Here is a 23,086-nt window from a genome sequence, read left to right as displayed (position 1 = left end):
CGACGGAAGTGAAATCTGAGGCCAGAATCGGGCCGGTATTGCAAACACTCCTGTCGTGTTCGGGGCTAATTTGATGGAGTTAGCTAGCCAACAGATTTGTCGTCTTCTGAACTGAAGAAACAGCGAGTAACGTAAAGAAGAAACCAAAGTGAAAGAAGAAGGAAGTGTTTTTGTGGGCCATGGCGTTGGAAAGGTGAAATCTATAAAACTGAATCTGACGCAGCGGCCCGAAAACGTCACTTTTTTAAATTTCATTTTATTTATTTTTTGTGAGCCGTCACACGAGCCGCGCTTTTTATTGTTGAAGTTTTGTTTTATTTTTCTTTTTGGTCAACTCATCTATCAAGTTTTATGGTTTTCTTGCCATTTTCCATTTTTTCCTGAAATGAATAGTGGAAAGAAAGGTATTGCATTCTGATGAGGGTTATTCCCTTTGGAAGTTTTCATTTATTTTTTCATTAAATGTATTTTTTATAGATTTTTCTATTATTATTATTTTTTTTACTTTTTTTATTTTATTTGGATTCGTTGCCCATCGACCTAGGACCTAGACCAAACGGACAGCAGTATTATGTTGAAACGTGTTCTCAAAACACTGAGGAGAATGGTCAACATCAAAGTTTTCTATAAGAAAGTATATAATCATCTAGATATCTACACAAACACACAAATATATATTCATATATATGTATATACTTTTTATAATATGGCTATTGAAAAAAGTTTTAATTACGTCAGTAATTATTTAATAATAAATGGATTGAAAAGGAGTTGAAACGGTAATACTAAAAGCTAGTGGTAGCTTTGTTCCCACCCATCCCTGCCCCCACGATTCATTTTAAGGCTTGCCATGATGAAAAATGGGGTCGTTTTGATGTCATTTATCTCGATAACAATGGCGGCGGCCACTGTAGAAATCCCACCACGTGCTGAAGTCCCCCCCCCACACCCCCGACAAAGCAACGCGCCAAACGGGAACCAGGTCGACCCACGGAGATGGTTTTTTTTTCTCCCCAAACTAAAAGCTTCTTTAAGGTAAAATTTTTGTCATGAGTTGGGAAAAAAAGTCAAACTAAAACTACTTCCTGTCTCCCCTTTCTGCTCGCTCTCTGCTGGCTGGACTGCAGTTCAGTTGGGATTTCTACAGTTTCTACCTCGTCTGTATCAAGTAGTTATGAAATTACTTAACGGGGTCAAACCAGCATCAACTTTCCTTTTTTCCTCCCCTCCCCCGATGTTCCTGTACTGGAGCCGTACATGTATTAGCTCTTACTGTAAAATAAATGTCCATTACAACTCTTAACAAACCTGTGCACCATCAAAATGTGGCAATAACACAGTTACAGCTTCCTTTCAATGAAAAGAAAACATTGGGAAGTTATTTCATTACTTGGGATGTTATTTGTGCAAGAGTATATCAGTACAATCTGTTTTGTATACGTGTTCACGACATGACTGATCTTGTTTGTCGTGCCGTTTTTGACTTTTTTGTGTTTGGCAGTCTACGTACTGCAGCCTTTTGGATCATCGTCAGCATCGTACTCGTAGTTAAGCAACCGACAACACACTGTACATTATTACCTCGGTTTTTTTTTTTTTTCTGGAAAGGCTGTCTTAAAGATAAGATTATTATTATTATTATTATTATTATGTATTGCATCTCAAATTGCTTTGTAAGGAAACAAAGAAAAAAATCATCAAAAATATTTTGCCATCTCAAAACAGCAAAGAAGTATAACCTTCTAGTGTGACAGTGTAAAGGGATACTTCTGTCTTTTTTGTATTTTACAACAGTGTTGGACTTTGGATGAAAGTCATTTTGATTTATATTTCTTTCTTCCCTTCGTTTCCTCCCTGAACTGGAACAAAACCGACCTGACTGTCGTCTGTCTCATTAGCAATCAACTGTGACCCACCACCTAAAAAACAAACAAACAAACAAACAAAAAAAAAACCCAAACACAAAAAAACTAAAGAAAAAAACAACAAAAAACAAAAAGAAACACACAATACATTTTATGTTTACAACGAGGCATAGTGCTATATACACATTATATATTCATATATCTTCTTTTTTATATGTAAACCAGCACATTCTCTCACTTTTTAGTAGTATACATACTAAGCACAAATACTCATTCAGTTGTTCGCAGTTAGTTTCGTTACAGTTTCTTTTCCCCCCTTGCACCTTTTTTCTTAATCAGTATGTATAGCACTAAATTGTTTTTGTTAGTTTTGGATATCGGTGAGCCTGAAGACAGTCTGACCTTCGAGGCTACTTGACTGTTTTTTTTTTTTTTTTGTTTTTTTTTTTTTAAACACTGAATAAGGCGCCTTTGTACTTAGTGTGCGTTCCTAATAAAGTCAAAGGAGAATCGAGTGATGTAAACATTCAATTTTTTGTGTGTGTTACCAAGGAGCTGATTAGATAGAGAAAGAACGAGGAGGGAGGAGGGGAGACTGGGAGATTACTTATTAAAAAGCGGTGTGTTTTCCAGGGTTTGGAGAAGACCTGGAAAACAAGGCCTTGAACCCACAGAGCTGGAAAGTGACGGATAAAGACAGAGGAAGAGGAAGAGTCGGGCTGCGTTTTACTGAAGTTCCCAGTCAGAGAGCGGAGGAACACGGGAACCGGCAGGACTGGCTTGTTCCTGAAGTAAAAGGAGAAAATGAGGGCGGGAGGAGAGAAAATTGGGGAATCGTCCCCCCTCCAAGCACACTCAAGGACCAACCAACCAACCAACCGCCAAGGCCCCCTCCCCCCCGACCCTTCCTCGCCAACCTGCAAGCGCCAGCAGTGTCCGACTCAAACACGAGACAAAGACAAAACACTCACAAAAGACACACAATTGAGACTCCAAGAAACGGACACGCTCGAAACCGTTATGAGGCAAGCGAAGGATACAGTTAGATAGATTGTTCCCCTTTACAAGGGACTTTAGTGGTAGAGGAGTCATAGCATTAAAAAATCCAACACAAACCCCGCTCCAATCACCCCCCACCCCCCAACCGCCCTATCATTTGGGGAAAACCTCACATAGAGAACCTCACATAGAGAACGCTTCCAACAAAGAGCAAAAAGAGTGAGATGTAGAAGAGGAGGAGGAGAGCATCCAGTGGATGGAGGAAATAAAATGACAGTGGGGGGGGGTGGGGGGGTGGATGGATGGATGGATGTGAGGTAGAGATGCTCAGTTGATACAGTACCTCCTGCACGAGGAATCGGACTCGGGGCCGATCTCTCTTTGTTACGTTCAGGTCCATCCCTTGCCCGTTCCCTGGCTGTGTCGTCGGTGGTTTGGTGCCACCGTATTGGCAGGCTTGGAGGCTCTCTCCCGTTTTTTGACGGCGGGTGCTACTGGCTGTGTCAGGAAATGAGAATCAAGCGCTACCCAGACTGCAGCTCGAGCTAGAGTGGGTCGAATGAGTAAGCGAGTCCGTGTTTAAAGCACCAAAATAAGCTAACAATCTTTGGGCAAGCAGAAATGGGGAAACATGATCTTTTTTTTTGTTTTTTTTTTTTTTACATTCAGATTCTGAAATACATTCCATTTAAACAAGATTCATCAACGTCCGGCTGAAGAAACCCTAGATTGGTTTGAAAATTCAAAATGTCAGGTCTCAGTGTCACTGGCAAAATGCAGATTTGTGGAGAATCCAAACCCACGAATCTGGTTTGGTTTACAGTTTTGTCAGACTGGGATGGTGCGGATGAAAGTGAAGAAACACTGACGGCCACCGTCTTTATTTCCCCATTTAAGCACTGCTTGCTGTAATCCAAATGTAAACAGTAACTGTTGCATTGGCTGTGGCATTTCAGGGGAGCGGGGAGTCGTCAGGCAGTAGCCTTTATTGGACTCAGGACTAGATCAAGACCCCCGCCCATTCCGGGTAAAGGAAGAAATTCACCCGATAAAAAGCTGCACATTCGTCGATGGCTCAGAAAACTGGAGGACAGATTCGATTTCTCTGCTGGCAACTAGCGAGAGCAGCTTTAGTGTTCAATCACAGTCCAGATACGACTCCTACTTCAATCCTTTGTTTCTGACAGTAACCCAGGTCGTAGAAGAATTGAATATTTTCACATCTTTCGAAATGAAAAACTTTCACGTTACAGGAAATTTGACCAAGAGCGTCTTAATTTAGCTTATTTTTGGTGAATTCACGACGTGTGCAACTAAGAAGTTAAGTGCTTTTCGAGTAACCACTTCAGTTCAAATTGGTCGGAAACAATTTTTGAGGTAAAATTTTTTCCCAAAACCGAATTTGGGATCTCGATGAACGAAGCGCCGATCAAACAGAGCCTGCAACAGCCAGTAGCGGAAACCAATAAAGTCAACATGGCAGAGTTGGAGATCAAAAGGGGACAAAGTGGAGGACAGCGGAGACGTTTACCTCCTTTCAGTGCATAGATCAAATCAAGGAAGCACTACAATTACAAGAAAGAAAAAAACATGATTTTTTTCTTCTTCATTTTAGATTTGTAAACTTTATCAGTCATCAAATGATTACGTTAAATGTGTCTTTGTTATATTCTTTGTCCATAACACACACAATAGATTTTTTAAAATTTAATAACATCCACAATTTTCTGCTAAAACAAAGCAGGGTTTGTTTTTGTTTTGGGTTTAGTTTTTTTGTTTTTTTTGTTGTCTGGTTACATAACCGTACGACTTCATGGCGAACGCAGCTCGAAGGTTCGCCACACCTGGCCGGAAAAAAGGAAGGCTTTGCTTTCTTTTTTTTTTTTCTTACAAAACAGAACAGAACAAAGAACACGCACACGCAGAAACACACACCACGACGACCGACGCAACGCAGGGATAGCAAGTGTTTGCTACAGAGGTCTGTCACACCTGTGCTTCCAAGGCGGGGCGATGATGTCACCAACACAGACAGGAAGCAGCTTTATTGTTGTGGTTGTTGTTCAGCAGAGAACTGTATCGTTATCACATGTAGTAGTTCTTGTTGTTGTTGTTGTTGTTGTACCGCTGCTGTTGAAAAGTCCCGTTTCCTCCGTTGTCTCAGAGCTCATCCAGACTCCCAGCGGCTTCCTCGTTTTTAAGCGGTATCCTCCGGCGAAAGAAACTTAAAAAACAACAAGGTCCTTTGTCGTTACTTTGTTCCAATGGTAAAAATGTAAACATTTTGCGAGGTTGCCTTGCATGGAGGTACTGAGAGGCCGGTCTGAGGGCAGAGCCGTGTAGTCGGAGGGATGTTGCTGTAGTTTACTAAGGCTGGCCAGTTGGGGGCGATGTGCTGTCAGCGGTGCAGGGACTTCTGGGCCTCCTTCAGCAGAGTGTCAAAGTCCAGTGCATCGTACTTGCTTTTGACGGGACCCGGACCTGCCTCATCTGAAGGAGAGGGAAACAAGGTCACCGCCCGGTTAACCAAAAACACCACCACCAACGCAAAGTAAGCTCTCTTGGTTGGACACCTTTCCACCTTGGTGACTAAGACTAGCTACAGAAGTGCAGTTTTTAGAAGACAACCTGTCGACACCACGAGATGAACTTAATTATTTTTGCCAATTTAAACGGTTCTGATAGATCTGAAACGTTTTGGACTCAATTCGGTCAAAACAAACCGCCCGCTCTCTTTACCGAGGTCTATGTAGCGTTTCCTTGTCAGCCTCCTCAGGCCTGCAGGTCCATTCTGGAAGACGGTCTCCCGTTCTCTCCAGTGCCGTTGAACCCCTGACTGCCGAATCTTTATGACCCCACAGCGCTCCCTACGAAGACACAACACACGATTAAGGACACACGACACACTCAGGACACCTTGTTTTGAGCAGACTTCAAAGATAACATGAGAAACCAGAAGCATCTTGATATCTGGACTGACGCTTCTTTTGTATGCTACACAAAGTTTATGTCATCACTGTCCATAAAATGGACAAACAACCAATAATCTAAATCAAAATTGAAAAAGAGCACCTTTCTCTAAGTCCGATTTAATGAGTCGCCACGGGAACATTTATTCTGACGCTAATATTTCGGAGCAGTGGTCAGGAACAGTACAAAGTCCTGGGAGCAGTTCTGCTTCAGGAACTTGGTTAAGAGCAATAATCACGCACAAAAACACACACCACCAGGCCTGAATGGACACTGAAGTAGCCTGAAACATTTTGTTCCAAGATGTTGTCAAGCTTTGTGATTTTCAGTCCAGCTGAAGACTTGATTAAGTAAATAAAATTTGTATCTACTGACAAAATCATGTTCACCTCAATCTCGTAAATTGTTGACCCTGAAACATCATCTGACAGCAACACTTTAATCTGATTAAGGCTGCTTTTGTTTTTTTGTTTTTTTGTGTCTTTATTTGATGCGACAGGGGGGGTCGACGTCCAGCTGGTCTGGAGTCAAACTGGGACCTCCTGCTCAGAGCTCAGTCTGCCCAGATGGTCCAAAGTGCCCCATAAAGGCTGCGTTTTTAACTGTGACCTGAGGCCCGAAAAAGAAAAGTCCCCACATCTCCTCTCCTTCCTCCAAATCCAGATCAGGACACTTACTCGTTGCAGATGATGACTTTGCAGTCCTCGGCTTTGCCAAAAACCTGAAAACGTTTCCTCAGCATGTTCTGGGTCACGCTGCTCGGCAGGTTGTGGATGTAAAACACCTGGCAGTTGTCCTGGCAACAGGGAAACCATGGCAACAGTCAGGACAAAGGACAATACAGCCTAAAGATAGACGTGGGAACTTAAGCAGGATGGCAGATGCTCCTGCAGCTGCGGAGTGCATGCAGCACAAAAATCAACTTTGGGTGGTCTGGCCAATAAACCTCTGGCTTTATGTGTCTGGGATGGGCGCGAGTTCAGGTGTTAAATGAAGTTTGCCTTTGTCTTTAATGGTACAGCATAACGGTTTTGCAGGAGACAGTTGTAAATGTTCTCTGTACCTCATCAGACTTGGCTTTGTTCCTCTGCTTGTCATCGGGACAGATCTCCGAGTTCTCACTAAAAGGCGAGAGAGAGGCAGAGGATGGGCCGTGAGAGAAGGACATAAACAAGGTGAACGGGCGAACATGAGCAGACCTCGTTCTGAGAGAGGAGGGAGAGCTGATGATGAGCAGCTAAAAATGTGACAGATTTAAAGTGTTTTTTTGGTTTGTGTTTTCTCTCTGACCCAAATCTCTCCCCGCCTCCTTTCCTCTGTCTCACCTGGAGTCTGTCTTGCTGGAGGGGGAGTCTGGGCACGGGTGAAGGATTGGCGACGGTGAGCGCGACGCCAACGAGCGTTCTGCCTCTTCCTCTGAGGCCGATGACTGGCAGTCGAATGGCGGCGATGACGATATCACCAAAGCTGTCTGCCGTTCGTTGGGTTCGGCGACCTCGGACGTCAGCTGCCCCTCCCCCTTATCCTTCACGTCCAATACCTGATCGTCAGCTGCTCTGAGACCGTCGCCTGTTCCTTGTGCCTGCAATATGGCGCCCAGCATGGCGGCGCTGCGCTTGCGGCTCTCCCCGAGGCTCAGCACGCAGTAGTCGTGGTCGCCGAAGCTGCGGTGGCTGTCGCCGTCACCTGCCTGGCCCATGCGCCGCAGCTGGGCGTACAGCTCTGTCTGCTCGGGGAGTTTCCGCTGGTGGCTGGCACGGCTCAGCCAAGACGAACCCTTTGTGGCGACGTTGGTGTTGGAAGCCAGATGAACGGACTCGCCGCCGCCGCCGTCGCCACTGGTGCCGCCACCTGCGCCTCCACCACCTTTTCCTCCCTCTGATGGCTTGAAGAGCTCGTCCTCCACTGGTTTGTGGGGCGGGGTGGTGGGAGGGGTGAGACCTGAGAGAGAACACAGAAAGAGATGGATGTTACGGTTCCGATTCAGGCTCCGTGTTCTCAGTGTTCATGCTAAGCTAACCAGCTCAGAACCCGCTGCTGCCTCCGGCCTTCATATTTATCAAACAGTTGACTTTTCTCAACTAAACATCCGAGAAATCTGGATCTTTCCCAACAACACGACTCTTCCTTTTAGACACGTCGAGCATCTGGAGCGGCGTGCGTCATCAGATCGTGGCTGCCTGTTGCTTCTAATCCCCAAAGCAAGTCAGACTTTACAGCGTTGGCGTAAAACCCCAAACAAACTCAGGAGCAAACATGAGGCGTGTTTACCTGCCGTTCCACACAGATCCACGCTGAGCGTCTGCTCGAAAGGCTTGGTGCTGTACTGGGACTCTCTGGCGTTGTTGGTAGAGAGACACCAGCAATAAAAGGAGAGAGAGAGAGAGAGAGAGCGGGAGAAATTAAGGACTGCTGTGTCATGTTAGGATTTCTTGCACTTTTCAAACGTTCACATCAATAGCATCCACAAAGGACTGACTAACCCCCCCCCCCACCACCACCACCAACCACATTCACTTAGAATAAAAACTGCAGAGTTTCAGCTGATGTCGGCTGAATTTGAACGATGTCCCTCCCTGTAAATGCTACTGGCATTTCTCTGGGCTCCTTATTTCTTATCACAACAACCATATGTACTCTGCTGTCCGCTCGCCTATTCTTCTCCTGCTTTCTATTTCTGCCTGTCTGTTTCTGTTTCTCCACTTGCCGTGAAAGGCAGGAGAGCAGCTCCGAGTGGATTGGCTTCAGGCGGGATATTACTTACCCTCCGCAGAGAACGGCAGAGAGAATAAAAAAAACTTTTTTCCCCCCTTTCTTTTGGTGAGAGCTTCAGAAGACAGATTCATTTAGAAGATGGAAGGATGCCAGCGGTTTGTACTGGAACTCAATTCTGCCTTTTTGACTAGTCGGAGCTGGAGAGGCTCCAACGTTTGGAGGCTGGATGGAGGTTAATTTAGAAAAGTAAGAGCAGCGAGGGCATTCTGTCTGGTACAGATTAAAATCTGTGTAAGCCAGCCAGGGGTCCCGCTTCATTAGGGATGCTGAATTCGGGGCTGGTTTATCTCGTATTAGTTCAGAATATAATAAAGTTTTAAGAGATTATAAACGACGTGTCTTCAAGCCGTGCTCACTGATACGTATTAAAAACAGATCGCTGCTCACGAGGGCAGTGAGCGTGAAGACATTTTTGTCTCTCTCTTCATATTGTTGCTCTCTTGTGGTTTGTAATCCCGTCTAGTTCAGATGCTGCTGTCAAACTAAACATCTACATCGTCATCGTGGTTTGTCTCGCTTCAGTCGCTCAGCAGTTTTAACAACTTTTCTCATCACATTTCTACGAATTATGGACTGATCCCAGAGCAGGAGACGCGCTTGATTATAAAACCGTGACAATAAAATAAACACTCATATAGGATTTAATCAATTAGTGCCGAATTGGAAAAAATGAAATACACAGCAAATGTGATTAATTCAGTAATCTGTGTGTTTACAGGCAATAGACTAATAAAGCTGAAACAATCGTGCTCCGTAATAGAATCTGTCTCCTGTTCGAGACTCGTCAACAAATCGTGTTTCCTCAGAAATGTGGAGCACCAAGCATCCTCCCATTTTCATCCCACACAGGAAGGAGCCGATCACGTGACACCATTTACGACAAAGAGCAGAATAAATCTGACGTCGAGAAAAAATTATTTCACTGACAGCCGGCTGTAATTTTTGTTGTCTATTCTCTGTCATGTAAATCCAAATGTATGTATTTTAAGATATAAAATGCAGAGCTCACATTCTGCATCAAAACAACAAACCAAACAATGACGTGCAGCTGTTCTTGCTTATGTAGCTACGTAGCATTAGCAAAACATACAAATAAGTCCTTCAAAAGTACATTTAACGCTTTCACCAGACTCTCCAGGGGGCCTGAATAAAAAAAGGCAGATTCCTTTAATTGCAGATACAGATGCTCTGTGCTGCTGATGTCTGTGGCTGTGAATTCAACAATATGTAATCTGAAGCGTTTCATTATAATTAATTATGATAACATGTTTGGCGTTACAGGATTTCCCAGGAGGAAATGTCTCGTACTTCAGAAGCCAGAGCAGCTTTTTGTTTTTTGATTTTTTTTTTTTAACTCCATGGCTCAGAAGTTTCGAGTTAATCTGTTTGGAGAGCCAGTTTGGTAAAACACTATCTCCATCTTGAAAGGGAAACACAAACTGTTGGTGTTTTATTTAAAGAGACCGTCGTATGCTGTGCTAATGCAGGCGAGACACCGAGCACTTTAACCGAGTCTGAGAGTGCGATGAACCCAGCAGGTCAGTTCTTCTCTTCGGGACACTCACCCTGTGGACTTGTGGTTCAGAGGCAGGCAGAGGCAGGCTCGCTTTTCTGCAATCAGTATAAAAAACAAACACAGTTACGACCGTAGACACAGGATATGCATAATATGTGTGAATGTTGGCTCACACAGCGACTCTCTGATGTGGCTAAGATTTGATGGTCGGTGTGGTCGTATTTTTACATCGCAGAGTAAACTAAATAAGAGATGTGTGTGGGGGGGTTGATGTTGTTGTAGTATGTGTCTTAATTTTCCTACAGGGAACAAACCAAAAGTCCAAATAAAATCAGCCGACCGCCTTCCCGTCCGTCTCACCGTTGTGGCAGCAAGGTTTGGTCGGCTCCATGCTGCCGATGTTGGAGGACGTCAGCGGCTCTGGCTGAGCCTCGGTCGTGGTTCCCCCTCCTGCTTGGGTCGGCAGGAGTTTGACCCCTGCTCGTCCCTCCTCTTTCTCCTGCTTGTCCTTCTCCTCTTCTTCCCTTGCCCGTCCTGGCCGAAGCCTCTTGGCGAAGCGGCTGGGGAAAGAAGCCAGACGGCGGGAACGGCGAACGGAGAAGGAGCCGCTGTCCTCCACGGCCTCCTCTTGTCTCTCTCTCTGAGGAGCCTCGGAGGAGCAGCTTCTCCTCTCTGGGGAGGAAGAGTCTTTACGAAGCTCTGTCTTAGGGGCGGTGGAGCTGGGGGGCTGTGCCGGGGCAGAAGGAGTGGACGCTCCTCTGCTGGGGCTGTGGGAGTATGGCGGGCTGTGCAGTCTGTAAGGCTTGCTCACGTCAATGGAGCTGCTCTGCTGCAGGAGCTCACGGAGGAGAGAGTCGGCCTTCATCTCCCTCTGCCTTGCAAACGGGAGCCTCCTGGGGGCACCGCTGCCTGTCCTGGTGGGGCCCACACTAGTCCCGGGAGCGGCCACCAGGACAACTCTGCTGTTAGAGTTTGTGGCGGCCGGGCGGACGGCCTCGGGTCGGGCCCGTGACCTCGGCAGGTCCTTGCGCTCCCAGCCCTGCTGCTTGCGTGTGGGCAGACAGTAGGTGTGCATGTACGTGATCAGCTCCACCACCGAGTGCAGTTCTTTGTCCGAGCTGAACTGAGGTTTGGGCGGCTCAGTGGGGACGGCAGCCACCGTGGCCCCACCCTCCACCTCGCTGCTGGAAGACTCCTCCTCTTCTTCTTCTTCCTCCCCTTCCTCCTCCTCATCCTCCTCCGACTCGCTGTCCTCGTCCTCCTCTTCGTCCTCCTCTGTGTCGGCAGCGGGGAAGTCCTCCGCATCCTGGGCTGTGGTGAGGTGGCGGTGCAGCTCGGTGCAGAGGCGCCCCGCAGGACGAACCGCACGGGGCTTCCGCTCCTGAGGGAGGTCACTCTGAGGGCGGAGACACATGAATGTGAACCGGCGGCAGCAGAACAATAAGACTCTACAGTCACCAACAAAACCAAGAAAAACTCCTCTCCTTCCTGCTTGCTGTTAAGACAATAAACAACCACAGATAAGCGTAAAGGTTTGAAGGTCACCTGTGACCCAGACCTCGTTTAACCTGTCTGTCTGCTGGTCTTCATCAAGAGTTTGATGATGTTTGGGAGCGAAATTACCGCAGAGTACCGGCCAATTTGGTCTGTTTTATTGGGTTTGTGACACTTTTCCATTCTGGTAGATTCACAAAAATGTGAGTATCTCAAAACTTCCTCTTTCTCTTTTTTTTTTTTTTTATTAACAAATGTTTATTTCCTGCTTCCCCCTCCCCCCCTTTTTTTTCTAATGCAAGAGGACTGCCTGATTAACTTCATAATCCCTGAAGGGAAAGGACACCTCTCACAGCAGTTTCTAATACCTTAGATTATTTTGTTGCCTTCCACTAACAGACACAGAGGAGAAAGGACAACTTTCAGATTAGCTGCTCTTCTTTTAAAATAGCCATTCTAGATTCTGAAATCATACATCAGCCTCGTTTCTCTTGCACATCATATCTATCAAGTCTAATATGCACACCTCAGATAATATAAACCTTCGAAATGGAATGAACTGCCCTCAAAGTCGAAACTTCATTTCCTTCAGAGGTTTTAGAGCCTTTTTATTTTATGACTCCTGTAAACCTTACTGTTATGACTTTCCGTAGTTGTGTTGTCCTCGTTGCTTTCGTTTTATCTTTTTCAGATTTTAATCTCAATGAAACTGTCAATTGTTTCATGTTGCAAACATTTCAGAAGTCCACTCATCTGATCCTGGCCTGTGTCGATATGAAATGGAGACCTTAGAAGGAGGCCCTGGGTCTTTGCCACCGAGGAGCTGAAACTGAAACCTGACATTTACCCATTGATGTTTTAGATTCAACATTTTTCCAACTGCAGTGTAGCTGCTCCTGAAATGCATCGCCATGCTGTCTGCAGGTTGTTGTTGGGAACAAGCAAAATAAGCCACGAAACAGTAAAAGCAGACGGGTGAAGGTGCAGCTGCATCCTCCGTTTCCTGCCTTGGATGCAGGAGCACCGAGAACACCGGCAGCAAAAGTCGTGAGGCAAGAATCAGTTTGCAGCTGGAATGAAACTTATTCCTCATCCAGAGAAAAAGAGGGAGAGACTGTGATGCACTCCTGCTCTCTTCTACTGCTCAAAAACTGAACCAGCACTCGCACCCGGACTGTCGACAGCAGCGAGGTGAGGAGTGTGCGTGATGCGCACGGCCTCACCTTATCCACGTTTTGAGTCCTCCAGCCTGGAGCTGGAGCCCAGGCTCTGCTTGTACAAGATAAATGACTGGTATTGTGATCAATGGCCACTTGAAGCACAATGCTAGCAGCTATCCAATTACTGCTAAGTCATACAGCAGTGGTCATTGCGAATGTCCTCTCTCCCCCAACACTGCATCGATCAGCGCAGCAGCTGAAGGCCTCTGGCAGCCTGAAGGCCGGAGGAGTTTTTATTGGAAATGAGATATCTGTGATGTCTGGGAAAATAAAAAAAACTGTTGTTGTCCTCCCCGGACTGCAGAGGCCAGACCTGCCACACATGAGCTTCTGTCCTAACAGGAGACGTGAAGCTGTGGCTGACGACAGGCAGACAAAACTGCTGCAGGTGGAGCTGAGGCAGATTCACTGCATCTTACATGGCTACACAAAAATGTGGCATTTCCTGACCTGCTGCGCTCGCCTTTCTGGATGGCACCACACGAGTGGCAGCTTGTTACAGCCGCATCGCACAACAATATCCAATAATACAGACCATTTTATTGTTTATCTAACAGAAAACTAACGTTTTCTAATTCTTTCTTGCGTTGTCCACTTGAAGTATTAAATTATCCTTTTATCTCCAAGTGAGTCTACTTTTCTTCCTCTAGAGATGAGAGTCTCAAACATCTGGAGATCTCATTAACGCTTTAAATCAGGTACTGGTATTTTTTTCTGCTGATTCGACGCTTCGAAATAAAAGTAGACACCTGTTTGAAAAACAGTTTCTGCAGAAGGCACAGATGCCGTTTTCATGTCATCATTGCATCCAGCAGTGAATTACTTCTGCCTTAACTGGCCACCTCTGAGGGAAAGTGATTTAAAAAAAAAAAAAAAAAATCCAATTTTGTTATCTGTCCAGCCCTCAGAGGACGGGGAGTGAGACGTTAACCGGTGAGAAGGGGGCTCTACAGCTGCAAGTTTTACTGCAGGATGGAGAAGAACTTTAAAAGAAAACGTTAGAGGTTCACTGTAAACCGGACAAATTCACTTTTAATCCCAAGTTGTTCAATGTAATTCGCGCCTCACCTTGACCAGAGGTCTGACCGGCCGTAGTTGCAGGCTTCTGTTGCCATAGCGATGGCTGTGGACTCCATCTTTGTGTGCGTCGATGCCTGCGGGAACGTTTGGAGGAGTCAGCAGCAGCTTCTTCAGCTGAAGGAGAAGAAGAGGAGAGGCAGCAGGAGAGGTGAGTGTTCAAAGACAGTTCAGTCCAATGAGGATGTCTGAGAATTAAAAGATGTTTAAAAACTTTGCTTTGGTGCAGAACACCAAAAAAAGAAACGCTGAAAATATCGCCGGTTTATGGGGAGGTCAAAGTGTCCAACATTTGGCTCCTTTGAGTCTTGTTTGGAGCTTTCATCCTGCAGACGGATGTTCGCACGGTGGAATAATGTGCAGAAGAAGCCGAGAGGTTCACGTTTCCTGCCTGAATCCAGAATAACTCCTCCCTTTCTCCTTCATCCTGCCATCTTCTCTCTCTTTCCCTGCCTTTCTACACCCATCCTCTCTTCCTGTATCATCTGTCAGATCCCTGCTTCCTTTCTTTGACCTTTCACAACCATCTCCATCCAAGCTTCTCCCCCATCACGCCCTCTTCCTTCTGCCTCTGCATCCCTCCTCATGTTTTGCTTTTGCCTCCGCCTATCCCTCGTTCTTTCTGTCCTCTGGTTGCTCCTGATCAAACAGGAAGCCACAGCTAAGCTCTGGAGCAGAAACCCTCCTGAATCCCTCCATAGGTATTACCTTTCAAATGGAAATTAACACAGCTCCGCTGCTCGTTCCCTTTCTTTTCTTTTTCTTTTCCATCTGTCTATTCATTCTTTTATTCCAGCACCTATCTACATGACAAGGCTACCAGCTGATATAAATCAGCTTAGTGAGAAAATCCCCCCCCCCTGCTACGCTCTGCCAGGGAAAATAGAGATTTGATCGGAATTGAGGATCGGAGTGGTCAGATACACCAGCGCTTCCTGCACCGTTTACACCAAAGTGGCATGCACACACACGGCCTCGTTTAATGCAATGAACTTCCTGTCAGCCATATTGGACGGCGGCTGTTATCACCTGACTCGGTTTGTAAACAAATTCATCCCAGCTGGGGATGAATAACGTTATTTAAAGGGAATTAATATGATCTGGTTGTCTCGGTGGAAACGAGGGACGTGGTTAGTTTCAGATTAACCTGCTGACATTGTGTTTAGGTGAACTTCATGGTTTCTAAGAGTGGGAGGTTTTATTTTTAGCGCTCATGATCCTGGAGGTGATTTAACTGTTTGGGGACGGAAACTCTGCAGGTTAATTCATCAGCATAATCACTTAAAACTCCAAGGTTCCATAAAACAGATGGAAGTTAACTACACCTCCCATGGTGCATTGCTGTAAAACTAGTTATAATAACACAGGTGCACATGTAAAGAAGGTTCTTCAAAACACATTTGGACACTGTTGGGTCAATAAGGCTTTCTGAATTCACTTCAGTACGACTGACTCACTTCTCCATAGCAACAGCGGCAAAGACCTTGGTATATATAAGCAGCCATCAGCCATAACATTATGGCCACCTGCCTCACACTGCACATTGGTCCAGTCCAACAGATGTTGGATCAGACTGTGCGGTCCAGCCTTCGCTCCCCATGTCCATCAATGATCCTCTTTTAGCGAGTCATCAGTTGTATGCATTTTATGTTTGGCATTTAACTGGATCAGTGACGATGCCAGAATATTTACAAATAAACACCAAACCTGCTGACCCATCCAGCTCAGCTGTATATGGGAACCTGCGTATATCTGGTTGGCAGAGATTATTTTTATATTATTTCAAAGAGAGCTTGTCGTGAATCAAATTGATGAGATAAAAGCCTTTTAAGAGGAAAAGCAGCAAAGGATCCAGTCGATTGGTGCTTACAGTGGCGCTGGTTTGTCATAAAGCTATTGATCATTGTCAGGAGGTCACAGTTAACTGCGTTTTATTTGCAACACTATCGTTGTTTATTGCTGTAATTCTTTAATGAACTCAACATTCCCACCCAACAGAGTTGGCTGTAACCACAGAGTACTATCTAGGTCAAATGACTGAACGGGCCAATCGCCCGCATCACTAATGGGGCCACCGTGGCCCTTTGTGGGCGAGCCAACTCGGCTCAGAGTGTGTGATGATGTTCCTCTGAGAGTCCTATTCAGGGAAGTGAAGAGGAGACTGAAGGTTTGTGTCTGTGTGAAACGCTGAAAACCCTCCGGCAGCGTCCGGGCCTCCGAAACGCTCAACTCTACTCTACTCTGGACGCCTTCCAGAGCCGAGCCGGCTGGATCAATGGACGCCTTGTTCTGTGCCGGGACACACACACACACACACACACACACACACACACAGAAAAAGTTTCCCCGTTGCAATAACACATGAATGACAGCCACAGGCTAATGCAAAAGAGAGCTCACAAAGACGCACACATGAATCTGTGTTTGTGTGTAACCTGATCATAATTCTGGTCTTATTGGAGCTGCTGCAGCTCAGCAGGTAAACAATGTGACTCTCACAACTTCGCAGTTACAGTTACATCATCCCGACTGAACACCTGGGCGAGAGTTTGGATCGAGACGCCAGACTGAGCTCTCCAGCAACAAGACACCAGAAACCGCAGCTCCAGTTGTGTTTTTCTGTAACCTCGTCTTTGACCACATCAGACGAGTCGCAGTTTAGATTTACAGATTTACATGCCTGATGCATTTATCATGCAGTTATATAACCAGTAAGGCAGATTTCATAAGTCTGTATAAATTCATAATGACATTTATTAAGCTCATAGAAATCAATAAAATGTAAGTGGGTTGAATTTGAATTATGACAGGTTCATCATATGTTGACATATTTTCTTGGTGAGTCCCGTACAATGAAGAGTCGGGTTGTTTTTTTTCATTTCATCTGTGTAAACTACGACATCTTTTTTGTGTTAACCTGCCAATACACATCCATTCATTCTACACACACACAAAAAAATGGATTAGATTGGATTGGAATATGACGAGCTCATGTGCGGATGACATCTGGATGAGTCATAAAAAAAAACATGGACGTAAATAAAGATGTTTAGATTCAAAACAGACTCGTGTGTGTCCTTTTCACCACACACACACACACAGGCAGTACCCTCCTGTACCAGCGGAGGGCAGTGACACACTCACCATGAACACACGTGTGACAGCGGCCATGTGACAGTGAAGCGCTCAACTGATGGAAATAGGTGAGCTGGCTCTCTGACACACACACAGACACACACACCTTGTAGTTTCAGTAGAGTAAACAGCATAATGTTATTACAGCAGGCTTTTCTATGTGAGTGAACATGACTGTCAGGTTCCTTTTTTTTTCCCAGATTTTGCTCGGCGGAAACACGTCGATGCCGTTTACACTCAGTAAAGTGAAATCGTCTGCTCTCTGTCAGGAGTCCTGGAATCCGTCCTGGACTTCCTGCCAGCATCACTGGATTTGGAGACAGGTGAATCATTCAGGGATATGATTATAAATTAGTCAGAATTATTTTTCCATCTTCTTCTTTTTTTTTTTTTTTTTTTTTTTTTTTTAACACAGTCTTCGCAATAGAGATTTTCAAGGAGGAAACGGGAAACATGAAGAAAAAGGAGAAGACTGGTCCTGATATAAATATAGGCCTCAATGTCTGATTGAAACAAAGAGGTTTATTTTTACTTCAGTTAAATGGCTGATACAAATATATAGGGGTGCAGTTTTTCACAGAACAAGCTGTTTTGCCTCCATTAAACACTCCACATGTTGCTATATTGGTATATCCGTGAAAAACTGCAAGACTGGGATACGGCAGCAAGATTTTCTTTTCAAAGTGACATTTTAATTGCATCCCTACTGTCACATCTTTACATGACTATTTAAAGTTGATCCTAAGTGGGGAAAACAAGTTCTTCTGCTGCTCTGTGATCAACATCCTGTGCCCCGGCATTCCTGATGTGGAGATCCTTAAGTCACATATTCCCCCACAGCTATGAGAGCCCGACTTGTCATGCCAATTTACCGCCTGGAGGCGTTAACAAGATGGCGCCCAAGGGAAACGGTTTCAGAAGCTGTGGCAGTGACAGCAGAGACAGAGGTGAAGGTTTTGGTAACCTGGAGGCAGTGACAGCAGCTGACGTGTTGGTAGTTGTAGGAGCAGCATGTATTTGTGGGACATAAAAAGGCAGTTGTGTGTGTGTGTGTGTGTGTGTGTGTGTGTGTGTGTCTGTCTGCGTGTCCGTGGAAACTTTGGGAAAAGTGAGTTATCTTCCCAGCTGTCAGAGGAATGAAGCAACAGCCAGTTGAGTGAGTGCCATGTGTCTGGGGGATAGAAACGGCTTCTTCAGCTGAACTGATGCAGCATTCGAGGAAAAACAAGTCGGAGTGACACGTTCTGCCGGTGCATGGTAAATCAGGTGGGTCGGAAAGCGGACGGAAGCAGCCACTGCAGCAGTAAAAATTATTGGCATTTAGATTTCTGTAACGTACAGGGCACCAATTGTAAATCACCTCACACTAAATCACACCTCTGATGATCAGGGTTAGTTCAAATGCAGTTGTGAATACAGCAATTTCTCCATTTATCTGGAAAATGTACCAACATTTGGTGGAACCTGAACGCCACTCCATTTTATCCCAGTGTGCTCTTTAAGCATTTCAGCTGGGTCAGTCCCTCGAAAATGAAAGGACCAAAACCTGCAAGCAGGCAGACAGATGGAGGAGCGTTTGATCTGCTTGTTCTCAGTCGTTTTACCTGACCTTCAGAGTCTCTTCACCCCGTCTTCCTCAAGGTCACACAAGGGCAGGACAAACCCTCACGTTTGAGGGCTACAACACAACAACAAAGATCGTGGCTCGTCCTGTTGTTTTGGGCTAAACAGTACCTCCGTGGCCTTTAACGCACTGCTGCAACACAACCCACAGCCTGTGTTTGCCGTTACTCACACTATGAGCCACACACTGGCACTTATCACTGCGAGGCGCTGCATTTTTTTGGCCTCCTCAACTGCCAAAACCACCCTGATTACTGCGCTGAACCATCTAAGGTCGGAGGAGTCATTATCATTTCCACCAATTTGGAAGGAATGTCACTTCCCCTGGTCATTTTTCTCTCCTGACGCCGGTCCGATCCTACAGTGGCCGTCCTTGTCCTGCCTTAAAAAGAAAAAACTCTTATTTTTCATTTTGTGGCTTCAGCCGACGGGTCAACTAAGCACCTTCCAAGATCTTGGCCTCACCATTAATAACCGTCACGGCTAACATGAGCAGGCAGACTACGATACGGGTTGAAAACAAATCTTCAATAAATCCCACAAGCTCCAACAAAAACAAAGCCCAGCGTGATTTCCTGGTTCCACTTTCACTTACAGTGCGGTATTTTCTGCAGCTGTACACATAGATCACTAGTTCCCTCTGCAAACGGGGACAGCTGCAGGTGCATTTGCTTGAGGCTGTGACTTGAAGTTAAGCGTGCAGGACGATCACCTGACGGCGCTTCTTTCTGTTTCCTGAGGTTTCAGGGAAACACAGGTGGGCTTGGTTGAGTTGTGACGTCCCGAGTTCTCCTTTTAAGGCTGGCTTCCTGAATCCAGGCTGCGTGCCTTCCTTATGGCAGATATTATTAATGACTTTACTGAGCAAGTTTCACTTCCTACTTGTGTTACAATTAAACTATCTTTTAGCATTCATTATCGTTCTTCATCCCTGTCATCTTTTAACTTTTGGCTGTTAAAACTTCTTTTTTTTTTTTTTTGTATTATTAAATGCGTCCCATCCTCATTAAGGAACATTTCTCTTGCCCAAAGATAATTCTTTTGCGAACAGGGAGTCCTGCTGCTCACTGTTGGCTCCTCCTGAACCTTAAAGCTTAACAAATCTCCGCTGCCTTCGCTGACAGACTTGTTTTATAGTTGAATTCAGTGTGTAATTGCAAACGGGAAGGCAGCGCAGCTTGGTGAATATTTACGCTGTAGGTATTCAAACCATCCGACATGACTCACGTCCGCCAAACAATAGCATCTTTGTAGGCCGTCACTAAATCAGAGTGCACGAGAAAACCCTTTAAGCCCCCCCCAACCCCCTTTTTGCTGTGAAATCTAAGTCAAATTAAGGAAGCGGGCTGGATTCATCTTGACAAGTGCAATAAGGCCACATTACAGCGGTAATCATAAGCCATTTATTGCAGTGAAATAGCTTCCTGCCTCAATTATGCTCCAGAGCTTGCATTCTCCTGACAGCAGAGTGAACCTGGGGGGGTGGGGGGGGGTGTTAAGGCACGAGAGTCACTCTTGAGGGATACGGCAGTTTGTTAGTTAGTATTTTTGGGGAGGTCGCAGTTCAGGTGCAGGCAGATGCTAACGTGGTGTGTGGGGGGGGGGGGGGGGGGGGGCAGGAGAGAGAGAAAAGAAAAACAAGGTTTGTTCCAAGAAGCCCAATTCAGGGAACTTCGAAGGGGCCCAGAAAGAGGAAAAAGAGAGAGAGAGGCATCCAGCAGCACTGTGTGAAAAGAGAGAGAGAGGTGGGGGCTGAAAACACACAAGCGCACTTCAACAAGTTCACACACATCAAGTCGACCACGTGCTGGAGAGCCACACACACGCTTTGAGTGAGGACTCCTGATGACTTTTATACCTCCGATCCGCAGACCTGAACCTGATCTGGATGTGAAAGATGAAGATGAGTTTAGAGACAAATTCCAATTTGTCCGCGTTTTCGCTTTTGTATTTTGAAAGACGTTTCCTGTTTTTTTTAATTTGTTATTTATTTGCACAAATAAGCAAAAAAGAAATTCCTTAAATTAAGTTCAAAATTATTCTGCATACTTCTAAAAACAGTTGCAGCACAATACCGACATGAACTCCATTGAAAACTGATCACTAATTACTAACTAATTACTAACTACTCAAAACTGCAGTGGGTTTCAAACTTCACACATGTTGCTTAGAAATACTGAAATACTACACACACACACACACACACACAGGGGCCTGAACTGGATGAAAGGTAACTGCGTGACTCGACAGCGCTCCGTTTCCCCGTTAAAGGCAGCCTTTGAACCTGGTGGTCCGACGCAGGAAACATCAAGGTCTGCAAACGCGTCAAAGATTAAGATACCGCAGAGAAAAAGAAGAGGGGAACCATGGGAAAGGAGAGGTGGAGCATCTGAAGCAGCTTTAAAAGGCCCCACTTTAATGGACAGTGTTTTGTTGGGTTTTTTTTTTTTTTTTTTTTGTGCAGATTTTCAGACTGCTGACAAAAAACAGATGGAGTATTTGAGGTGAGAATATCAAGTTCCTCAACAGGGCTAAATGTTTGGATATGTGAATGAGTTGGAAATAAATCTGTGTGTGCTCTTACTAGTGATGGGTCCTCTGTCTCCACACCCAGGGACTGGCTGAAGTCCTCAGCGCGGAGAGGAGGACGGTCCTCCTCCTCCTCCTCCTGGTCAGGCTCCTCTCCCAGCGCGGGGAAGACGGAGAGGCCGCCCACCTCGGCATCCACCATGCCATCCAAGCTATCGGTCAAGGCAGCGAGCAGGGCCGCGTTCTCCTCTTCTATCTGCAGGGAGTCAAGCACAGCGAGGACAGCAAGGTGAGACGAAGACACAGTGGCCAGACAGGTCAGAGGAAAAAGTCTGCTCGGCGCGTTTCTGAAGCTAAAACCGCCACTCGAGCCTCGAGGGTTTGTTTAACTGCAAATTGTTTTCGGCATGTCGGCGTTGGCTTCGTTTTTTAATACTTTGAGGTTGATGATTTGTCTCGAGATATCGAGACAGTTGGAAAACATATATTCAAGTTTCACGCCTAGAAATGACAGTCCAAAGCAGACTGAGGAAGAGAATGACTCCTCCCTTCTCAGCATCAGTATACTCTATATACTACATTCAGAAAGAACTATAAAATGGCAAATTCCCTCTGTGGTGATTTCAGACGGTGCTGAATCACTCCCAGAATCCTCCTGTATTCAACACTTAATCAGCGGTGATGTTGTTGCTCTTCCTCGGAAGACTTTATTGTCGTACATTGTCCAGCGTCGTTATGTTTGGTACCCCTCTGGACAGTCAGTAAAAAAGACAAAGTAAGACAAAAACAGGACACACATAATCAAACAGTAAAGCGCAGCAATAAAATGCACAACCATAAATATAAAATATAAAATAGCAGCAGCATGCGAAGGGCTGGGTTGTGTGTCTTCCTCAGTCTGTTCTGTCTTCAAGGCCCTGACCTTTGACCTCATTATGGAGAAACAGGAGTTTCACTTTCATAAACGATTATTGACGATTTGCTGCCCTTCATGATGATTCATGTGACTCACTGTGATCGTGCCTAAGAGCAGAGCTAATTTGAAGAGCTGAAGTTTCACATGTGAGTGTTTAATTTCACTAACCCCTCCCTCCATCCACACAGGGGTTGTTTACTGTTAAGGAGCTGCCATCTTGCTGAGAGCAGAGTCTGGCGACACGGCGATAGCATGGCTGGCCTACAGGAAGCCACCGAGCTCATCTGTCTCTTTGTTTTATCATCCAGCGCTATCTGTTCCTGACTGCCAAACTATTTCTTATTAAATTTATCCCCCATCTCTCTCTCTCTTCGCTTCATTCTGAAACTCTCTGGTCGAGGTGAGGAACTCACCCAGAGCCAAAATGAAAGTCTGAGGGAGCATTAAGGATGCCACTTCTGAAAAATATATCGTCTCAGCAATAGCTGACATCCTGAACTCCTGACACGTGTTTTAAAATCATCATCCAACTCCGTCTATCATAATCGAGGCTTTTTCATATTTACAGCACCTGACTGTAGTAATTAGATGCATTTTGAAACGATTTCTGGGTATTGATCAGATTCAACCCAGCGCAAAAGAACCAGAGAAAGTTACACATAATCAACTGACAATGTAAATATCCGGCATTTTTATGTGTTATCGTGAAAGAGATAATATAAACCTAACCTTGATAACTTAATCCATCTCTCTCTCTCCAAGATTAAATGACGACTGACCACACAAATACAGATTGATCTGGTCCAATTCGGAATTAGATTCCAATGTGCTTCCGTAAATAAGCGGGATATTTATGGGCGGCAGAGACTCAGAGACACGGGGGGGCACCTGTCACCTCATCACTCCATTCATCAGCGTGTGTTCATATTGGAGAGCCGTCTGACCGTCTGCACCGCTGCAGCCTATT

General features: G+C 45.4%; 1 protein-coding gene across 1 annotated transcript in view; it reads right to left on the bottom strand.

Annotated features, from left to right (window-relative positions):
* Positions 1-440: 440 nt before the first annotated feature.
* The window catches only part of ppargc1b (peroxisome proliferator-activated receptor gamma, coactivator 1 beta), a 77,654-nt gene continuing 55,008 nt past the window's right edge, over positions 441-23,086 (bottom strand). The window contains exons 3-12 of the mRNA XM_029513328.1: positions 21,259-21,459; positions 13,908-14,033; positions 10,486-11,521; positions 10,175-10,220; positions 8,106-8,170; positions 7,160-7,775; positions 6,898-6,955; positions 6,512-6,630; positions 5,604-5,731; positions 441-5,354 (exon numbers count right to left, since the gene is read on the bottom strand). Coding sequence (XP_029369188.1) covers positions 5,263-5,354; positions 5,604-5,731; positions 6,512-6,630; positions 6,898-6,955; positions 7,160-7,775; positions 8,106-8,170; positions 10,175-10,220; positions 10,486-11,521; positions 13,908-14,033; positions 21,259-21,459 — 2,487 coding nt within the window. The 3' untranslated portion in view covers positions 441-5,262. The remainder of the gene's footprint in view (positions 5,355-5,603; positions 5,732-6,511; positions 6,631-6,897; positions 6,956-7,159; positions 7,776-8,105; positions 8,171-10,174; positions 10,221-10,485; positions 11,522-13,907; positions 14,034-21,258; positions 21,460-23,086) is intronic.

Source organism: Echeneis naucrates, chromosome 10, assembly GCF_900963305.1.
Source record: "Echeneis naucrates chromosome 10, fEcheNa1.1, whole genome shotgun sequence".
Taxonomy (NCBI): domain Eukaryota; kingdom Metazoa; phylum Chordata; class Actinopteri; order Carangiformes; family Echeneidae; genus Echeneis; species Echeneis naucrates.
The sequence above is the reverse complement of the archived record's forward strand: the minus strand, read 5'-3'. Positions and strand labels throughout refer to the sequence as shown.